At 43.0% G+C, this 9,442-nt stretch overlaps 1 protein-coding gene across 1 annotated transcript in view; it reads right to left on the bottom strand.

Moving 5' to 3' along the window:
- Positions 1-955: 955 nt before the first annotated feature.
- The window catches only part of KIAA0753 (KIAA0753 ortholog), a 34,451-nt gene continuing 25,964 nt past the window's right edge, over positions 956-9,442 (bottom strand). Inside the window, exons 14-17 of the mRNA XM_019511014.1 lie at positions 8,379-8,460; positions 7,301-7,421; positions 6,919-7,146; positions 956-2,861 (exon numbers count right to left, since the gene is read on the bottom strand). Coding sequence (XP_019366559.1) covers positions 2,744-2,861; positions 6,919-7,146; positions 7,301-7,421; positions 8,379-8,460 — 549 coding nt within the window. The 3' untranslated portion in view covers positions 956-2,743. The remainder of the gene's footprint in view (positions 2,862-6,918; positions 7,147-7,300; positions 7,422-8,378; positions 8,461-9,442) is intronic.

The following is a 9,442-nucleotide window of genomic DNA, read 5'->3' as shown; positions in this document are numbered from 1 at the left end:
AGACTGAAAAGCTATGGGCTTTCCCATTGACTTCAGAAGAGCTAAAGTCTTTGCAAGACCCAGTAATATGATGGGAATTATTTATGCAGCATGGTCAGAGGATGAGCTTCCAGGCTGGGTCTTTGCAAGACCCAGTAATATGATGGGAATTATTTATGCAGCTTGGTCATAGGATCACAAGAGCTTCCAGGCAGGGCCCCCCGCCATGTCTGTGAAGTGTCTAGCCTGTAATCCACGATGACTTGAATAAACAATGCTCTGGACTGTAGCACCTGTCAGTCCTTATGTTCCTTAGGAAAAAGGCAGGAGCGTCCTCTCATGAATCCCCCCCATGGCCCTGATCCCACTCGGAGGCAGCGCAAACCACCATCACCCCTGGGATCAGAGTTCAGTTTAGCATCATCTCAAAGCTGGCTGGCATGACTGAAAGCCTGGTAGGAATTTATGCAGGGAGAAAATAATGTTACTCTTTATTTATTGCCCAGATTATTTCCCATTACTCAAGAGCCAAACTGTGACCTGACTGATCCAGTAGCAAAAGGCACTGCCCACTGTGCAGGTAGCAATGTGAGAGGAGAGGAGAGGAGAAGAGAAGCGGCTTCTATGTTCTCAATGTACCTAGCAGACAGCTGATACATCACGGATACAACAGGCAACACATATAGCCCTACCACAGATTATTTCATCCCTGGAATAGTGTGGGTACCAACAAGGAGAGACGGTGCCTGTGCCACGTTCTCATGCTGCTGCAGGGGCAGTGCGACAAACAGCGTACTGCCCTTCCATTTTGGTTAGATCAAAATGTAATGTTCTAGCCTCCCTATTAGCTTTGCTGAGGACAGCAGAAGTAAAGAGCCCTTCACTAAGAGGGAATTCAGAAATCTCTTATTCATTGTTTATGCTACAAATGGGATTTCGAGCCATGTTATTCTAATTAACATTAAAAATAAACAAGTCCTCTTAAAAACACAAACGTTTATTCAAAAACAATGCAAGTACTTCAAAATATCTTCACACACACAGCAGTATTTTAGTTAGGCTAGATTTAAAAAAAAAATAAACTTACCTCAATACATTTGGAAAAATAAACTGCAGTCTTAGGCAGTCTAGTGTTTTTTTTGCTTTGAATTATAAAACCACCCAGTGTCTAGCACCAAATAAATATTCCACAACAAAACAGAGCACAAAGTATTACAATACAGGCTTTAATAAAAACAAGTTGGGTTACGCTTTAGAAAAATGTAGGGTTCATTTTATGGAATACAAAACCATCTCAAGCTGGGAAGCATGTGGTAATGAGTGAGGCCTTATTGCACAAAAGGAATTCTTCACAGTAGGAGTTCTCTGTTTCTTTTTAGAGGTGAACTGAAGGTTTGGACCCAAGTTTTAGCCATTATGTTTTGTCATAAATCCCATTTTACTTGTTCATTTTTTGTGCTCCTGACGTAGGCTTCCCAGAACCAGGAATGTGGGGTTTTTGGTTTCTTTGTATTTTGCTACACACAGATATCACGTGGCACAAAAAGGTGTTGGCACAAATGGACACTGATAAGTCTCACGTGCCATCCCCAAGTTACTACTGTGCTTACATATTCAGGGTAAATACCCACCCGATCACAGAACTGAGACGTGACTATCACTGGAAAGAATATGCTGAATGGTTTGTCTGACGGCCTTAGGTGCTAATCCCACATCCCCTGTTCACCCCTAATGCTCACCAATTTCAGTGGTGCTTGAAATAACAAAGGAATGCAGGACTGGCCGTTAAGTCCTAAGAGAATGATATTCTTTCAGGCTAACATTAAAGAAACAAATCCTCTGTCATTAGAAACTCTTGTTTGCATGGGCTGTTGAATGTTAATCCAAATACGCATATTGGATTGAAAACACTTTGAGGAAGCATTAATACATAGCCAGAAGGAGCTCTATGCTGAGGGCTGAACTGCAACAGCAAGGCAAACTGAACCTGCCCCTTCCAGCTTTTGTTCAGAAGGTTTGCACCGGCTGCATGATGTGCCATGAGAATCACCCCTTTGGATTACTGCCTCTAGCTTCAAAAGCTCGCTAACAGGACTGGAGAATGTTAACCCAGCTGGTCAGACAAACCAATTATGTCTTTTTATGTGATGCTGTAAAAATTAAAGACAAACCCAGTGGCATTCTCTGCCTCAATTAAAATTTTCCATTGGGTCCTAGACTGATAAATAAGACTCCTGATTTCCTACACACCTCCTGGAGGTGCTCAAAGTGCTTTACAAACAGTTATTTGTCAACTAAAAATAAGCCCCACAGTCTTCTTGTGAGGTAGGTAAGTAGTACTATCCCCATTTTACAAAGGAAGAAATGGGGACAGACTGGATAAGTCCAAGTCAGTGCCAGGGCCTTGCTCCAGCCACTCTACTGCACACATAAAAAAGACTGATATAAAACTAAATCACAGATACAGGAAAGGATTAACAGCCCTGCCGTTATATGTAAACTGTGCCCTCAGCGGTTTGCTTCATTATAATCAAAGCCACTCATCAGCCCCCTGATAAAACTGAAATCTGAAAATGGAAGTACAGGCATAATTTTTTTTTAAAGACCTTGAAATTAATCCCTTCCAAATTTCATTCATAAAATGAGCAGGATTTTGTGTGCCTTAAAATGAAGGCGGGACAAAGGGATCTCACATGAGGAGCCCATATGCTTCTGAGGCTGGCATTGGGCACTCCACTGGCCGACAGGGCAGGTTTCAAATCATTTACTCGGTGGGCTGCAAGAACTCCGACGTGAACACGGCTTCTGCGTAATCCTCACAGACATCCTGCAACTCTGCCGCCACGTCGCACAAGGCTTCTTCTGTCAGTTCCTCTGCGAGGCTAAAGGAAGGAAAAGAAAGCTTAAGAGCACAGGTCAGATTCCTGGGAGTAACCCAGGCAAATTCAAGTAGGCATCATTCGCTCCTTTCACATATAGCAATGCTTAAAAAATAATGGTTTGTACTTCACTGGTGCAATATACACTGTAAAAGCCCATGCCGCAGAACCATCCTGTTCAAATACCAAAGGGTTTCCTTTACAGAGGGTGCGGGGGGTGAGGGGAAGGAAGGGAAGCATCTGAACTGTTCAGCTTTGCCCAGCTTCCAAATAAACAAGTAATACGTTGAGCACTGGAAGGTCTGCGATCATTTTCTTCTTCTGAATGATGGATACAGCCACAGTGCTTCCAGTAGAGAGATTTCACATCCCGTGGGCATGTTCCAAAGCTCACTGAAGTAAACTGAAAGACTCCCAACTTAATTCAGCGGTCATTGGAGGAGGCCCTTGTGAAGGCAAGGATGTTCTCAGGAGAGAAGCGGGGTTGGGGTATTTGTCTGAAGAGAGCCCAGAACTACAGAAGACCTCACAGAATAGAACAGAGGATTTCTGCATTTGAGTATGCAGCTCTTGACTGCCTTAGTTCAAAATTTCTCCTTCTCAATAATTTTACGTTCACTGTACAAAACTCACCTTTGGGTGTTATCCTAGGATCTCTAGAACAGTGGTTTTCAACCTGTGGTCTGCAGACCCGTGGGGGTCCACAGACTATGCGTCTAAGGGGTCCACGAAAGATGGCTATGATCAATCAAAAGTATGTGACTACCCCCACACTTACAATTCAAAGGGATCTGCACCTCCAGTCGAAAGTTTTTAGGGGGTCCGCAAATGAAAAAAGGCTGAAAACCCCTGCTCGAGAATGCAGATGAGGCTGGATTCTTTGCAACATTTACTGGTACGTGCAATGAGAGACAAGATGCACAGCACCCCCTCGTGGTGAAAACATCAGCAAGGAGGCTCTCATACTGCATTGCATTTTGATTCTGATTTCAAATAACACTATGCATAACAGAGGCAAACAGTGTTGGGATTCAGCTGCCAGAAGGAGTGACGCTCACTTTCATTTAATCCTTTCTCTGATCCAGAGGAGGGTGCTGAAGTCTTTGAGGTACACAAGCTCCCCCCAGTGCCAATTACCAGCAGTCTATGGTGACAGTGCTGGAACGTGACAGGCATAAAACAGGATGTTTTAGCGGCTCATTTTTACCTGACTCCGGTACAGCAGGCAATTCAAGGTCACCAGAGCCCTTAGGCCCAATCCAGCAAATCACTAAAACATGCTTTAAGCACATGATCCATCCCATTAACACCAGAGGGCTCAGAACCAGAAAGAGGCAGGGCTGGAAAGGACCTCCAGAGGTCATCTAGTTCAGCCCCTGCCTGAGGCAGGATCATCCCTATCCAAACCATCCTATACAAATCCATAATCGAGCCCCTTTGCAAAGCTACATTCAACCCTGACACAACACAACACAACACAACACATAACACTCTAACCTGCCAGAGGTAAAGCAGGGGGACTATGGCAGCCAATGTCCTGCTTTGGTAAAAGGTTGTTACTATACATCCAAGAGATCCCAGGTAGAGGGGGACACTCCCTGCTACAGAAGGTGGCAAACTCCTGCCCCTGGACCAACCTGACCATGGGGTCAAATTCCTTCCTGACCCCAAATCTGGCAATCAGTCTGCCCCTGAGTGGAGGGGGCAAGACCCTCTAGCCAGGAACCTCCAGTTTTAAGTCCCAGCAGGGGCACTGGCACACGTCAGTCAAGATCTCCAGCCTTGGCTGCAGCCAACGCCCAATGCCTCCAAGGGAGGCTTTAAAAAAATCCCTGACATGTAGCAGCAAGGGGACAGGGAGGGGCAGAATTCCTCCCAGCTCCATCTGGCAACCAGCAAAGCCCAGAAGCATGGAAATACTCATAGAAGACAGGCATAGCTACACCTAGATCATCCCCAACCAGTGGCTGTCCAACCTCTTCTTGAACACCTCCAGTGATGAAGCCAGCCTATACCACTACTTCACTATTCTACCAGTGAAGACACTTTTCCTGATATCCAATCTAAACCTACTTTGCTGCAACTTCAAGCCATTAGTCTGCATCCTGCTTTCTGCAGCAAATAAGTAAAGGTGTTTTCCCTTTTCTTTATGGCAGCCCTTCAGGTATTTAAAGGCTGCTATTGTGTCCCCTCTTAGGCACCTTTTCCACAAGCTGAACATGCCTGATCTGACAAACACTGGTTCAAAAGCTAAATATTACTCCAGTGACTAAGGCACTGACTTCAATGGGACTACTCAGCAATAACATTACACCTGCATGTAAGCTTCTGGAATACAGGACTGAAGGAGACCTCTGGGTTCAATAAATGTAACACCCCTTTCATTAACTGAGCAGATTCCACCTTAAAACTAGGTAGCTGTTTGCCCCCTCAGTCCTCTGGTAGTCAGAAACCTTCCTCTGCTAAATTTATCCCTGGCCAGATTATATCCATTTGATCTTGTGCTATCGTTTGCAAGATCATGACAACTAATTCTCCAAGGACAGGTCCACTTACAAGCATAAAATTGATCCCACGCTCATGTGCTTTCCTGGGCTGAGACCTGACTCAGACCACCAGCAACTAAGCAAGGCTGATTTTTCAATGACACCATTCACAAATTGAAAATTAACTTTGTCTTGGACATTTACTGAGACACTTCCAGAAAAAGAAAGTCTTAGGAGAGATTACCTTGTTTATTTACTGTTCCTTACGCTGAGAGAACCAAAAAACTTAATTCAAACCTGTTAGGCTGGCTAATTTTTTATTAGTGGGATTTTTCAGTTTTTACTTCCCTGACTGCTTATCAAAGTTGAGGACAGAAAACCAGTACTGTATTTTCTCATGCACAATGTGCCCTGGAATAAGATATGTATCTTGCTTCTGAATGGCAGAATGAAAAAAAAAAAGATCTTTCCCTATAGTAAAGCAGCTGGTTAGCAGCAGCTAGGGAGCCAAACCTACTCACTGTCCTCCCCCTGTGGATCAGTGCAGACTTCACTTTTGCTTTTGCCCAACAAGCAGCAGAAACTGCTCTTACTGTATTTTTCAAATATAACGCTCACTCCAGTTTCCAGCAGCTGTTTATTGAAAGGTGCATGTTGTATATGAGAAAAAACAGGGCATTTTTTTTCTTGCTAAGAAATAAGCAGCAGTTAGATGCGTGTCACTTTAACTCTAACATTTGCATTGCAAAGGACTGTGGGCTAAACCAAGCCATAGGCTGCTCACCTGGCGACATTCCAATTAAAAGGCTGTTTTTTTCCAAATTTCCTCTTACAATAAAACTTGCCCTAAAGCCAGCCACTCTTTTAAAAGCATTCTGCTCCATAGTGCAACTTCACAACCCCTCCACTGTGAAAAATAAAGGTTGCAAACTTATTCTCTGTTTCTTTCAATACCTTTGTTTATTTTTTCTTAAACACAGAAAAAAAAAGATTAAAGCTTATTGCTTCATTTCACCTGTCACTGGCCTGGCTGATATTTTTCAGATGACAGTGCAACTGTCCATTTCACTTGTTAAATAAAAACCAAAGCACGACCATGGTGTCAAACAGTTTCCAGCTAAGGCTTCAAGGCAGGTTCTCCACTGGGCCAGGAAACTTGCGATTTCCTCCAGCAATAAAAGCGGATTTTCACAAAATGAGTTAAAATGAAAACTGAGAATTACACACCCCTGATTTAGACTCCCTGAGATAGACTGAGACAATCTATATTTCACACACCTGACAGAGCTGGCTCTGTGGTGTTGCTGGATGCTGTACAAAGATGTGAAATATAATTACTCTTCCAAGATATTCTGCTACCAGGTCATTTAATTTTCTCTTTAATGATCCATGAATGTCAATGATCAATTAAGAAGCAGCCCATCAGCCACTGGCCTAAGCCTTCTGGCTTTCTCTTTGGCATGTAAAAACAGCCTACTTTTCCCCTCTCCATTTCTAAAATCAGACTAGAGAGGCAGGTCTATAACCTGGCACATTTACTAAACAAAAAGCAAACACATCAGTAGCTCACATACCTCTCAGCAATATGCCACGGATTGAAGCTTCCAACTGCCTCGTGGGAAATAAGCTTTAGGTGCTGGTCATATCTGTTGTTATAATCAAGAATGCTCTGGAGCATGTGTCTTGGAATAGAGAGGAAAGTGCAGCCTTCCTTCTGCCAGGACGCATTTGGAATCAAAAGCTGCAGAAGGTCATTTCCAGACTTTGACTTCTCCTCCATCTCCATATCTTCATCAACAGCACTGAGAGCACAAATATTCAATACATCAGAATGCCCTTACAGACGCTAGCAAAATTCTCCTTAAATAACAAACACTAGTACATTGACTCTTCACGGGAAAAATATATGCACACACAGTGCAAACATGTGGACATGTTTTAGGCTTTTCTACTCACTTGCTATCAAAAGGTTTTTCCAATACAATGTCCACTTCTGGCTCTTTGTGCCCCATCAACCTGGTTATCTGGATCGGGTGAGGCGACACAGGCCTTTTATCTATTGATGCATGTTCTCTATCTAAAAGGAAGAAAACAACATTAAAAGGCTTCCCTGAATCAGAAAAGTTCATTTAAAGTAGGAGAATCCTCAGTTTGAGCACGGTTCCATCCCAAAGGTAAGGCCTTTGAGAAGATAAATGTTAGCAGTGCTGAGCTCTTCAGCTACAAAGTCAAGGTGGGATTTCCAAAATTGCTCACAGGGGAATAGAATTAACCAAGTAAGTTGCTGATTTCCTCCCTTCTCCACCATGTGAAGGCCACCAATTTTTTTTTCAGTAAGAAACTAAAATACACTGCATGTGAGAGATGGAGAAAACGAGCCTAGAAAAGCAGTCACCATAAAGGGTTTTCTACTCACCAGTCAGTGGGATCTGGTCTTGATCTAAATAAGCAGGCATGGAAACAAATGTTGGGACAGAGTGTAGGGGAACACGCCCAGTGTTAGCACAGAAAAGCTAGTAGCAGTTGCAGAACTGGGGGATGGAGGAACAATATATTTTTAGTTTCTTGTGCACGACATTTATGATGTGTCACCCACATGGAGAATGAGAAATTGTATCAGAGTTGCTAAGGAAAAAAAATCCTATTTTATCAAAGGATTAGGAAAAGGAATAAAGAAACCAGATGTGACTTATATCAATATCAAATGTTACCTGTTAAAAGACTGAGACCATGAACCTCCAACTGGATCACATGGGCAAGAGATGTGTGTCCACATGCCTCTCCACTAACTTTATTCAAACAGAGGCAAATGAGGGCCAGACCTCTAGCTTGCAAAGTTCTCAGTGATGCCTCACCTACCTTTAGATATTAATTTAAAGCAAAACTTCCTAAAGATTCCTTTGGATAGTCTCTCATACCAAGGTCCAAATGAATCAATGTTATCAAATGTAACATCCGCGTGTAACCTGGTTTGCAAAAGTTAAAATTTTAAGATAGATTGCATTAAAAAAACAACAACATATAAACCACTTACCTTTTTTGTCTTCCTCTGCCCAGAACTCTGAATCAGCATAGACAATCTGAGTGAATCGCCTGCGTACTGCCTCCTGGTATTTCTTTTTTAATAAAATATACAAAATTCATCAATCAACAAATATTTAATCAGTTCAGCTGTACTAGTGATGATCTTAGGGGAATACAGGCAGTGATTCCTTTGATCAAGGTATACATTTTCCCCCCAGTTAACATGATAGAGAAAAAGTGAGAAAAATGTTAGAGAAATATCTTGATCAAAGTGCAGCACTGTAAGTCTCAGTCAGCACGCTGGCAGTAGGCTGGCAAACCTCCCTTGGAGTGATCTGTAGCAGTTAACAGACCAACTGCAGACCAGAGAGCCTAGGGACTAAGTCCTGCTATTGTGCATGCACTTACGTACCTAGCTTACTTACCACAAATAATCTGAAATACACACCACTGACAATACATTTAAAAGTGTGTCTAAGTTTTCTGACCCTGTAGATGTCCAAATGCTGGGTACCATTAGCCCCATAAACCCAGCTGGTAAACTGTTCCTTATGGGAGAGGGCCTACGGAAGCAAGACGACCTATTTCTAGGAAGCGCTGGTCACTAGCAAAAGTAAAGGGTGAACAACCTTGCATCCAGACAAAACTATACAGGTAATGTAAGTAAAAGCATAATTAAACCAACTAGAGTAGAATAAGACCAGGATGCCAAGTCTTTACAAACCTTAGAAACAAGCCCTTACTAGGACAAATTTTTAGTCATTACTGGTACTACAGGCCTGTTACATGCTTCGTTCCAGGGTGACACCTCAAAGCACAATTAGCTCCATTCAGAGACATTCTATTATAGACTTTACCATGTACCTTCCATGTCCCACAGCATGAACATGATTACCTTCACGGGATACTGTTCAGTGATACTATTATCCCTCTCTCACAGACAGAGAATTGATCCATGAGGGACTACCGTATTTGCCCTTGTCTTGCGTGCAGGCAGTTGAGGGGGCACAGAAGTTGTGGCTCTGACTTGGACCCCAACCCCAGAGCTCAGGATCAGAGTCCAAACCACAGCCC

This window comes from Gavialis gangeticus, unplaced genomic scaffold, assembly GCF_001723915.1.
Source record: "Gavialis gangeticus isolate Ggan-Ray unplaced genomic scaffold, GavGan_comp1, whole genome shotgun sequence".
Taxonomy (NCBI): domain Eukaryota; kingdom Metazoa; phylum Chordata; order Crocodylia; family Gavialidae; genus Gavialis; species Gavialis gangeticus.
This window is presented reverse-complemented; position numbering and strand designations above follow the sequence as displayed.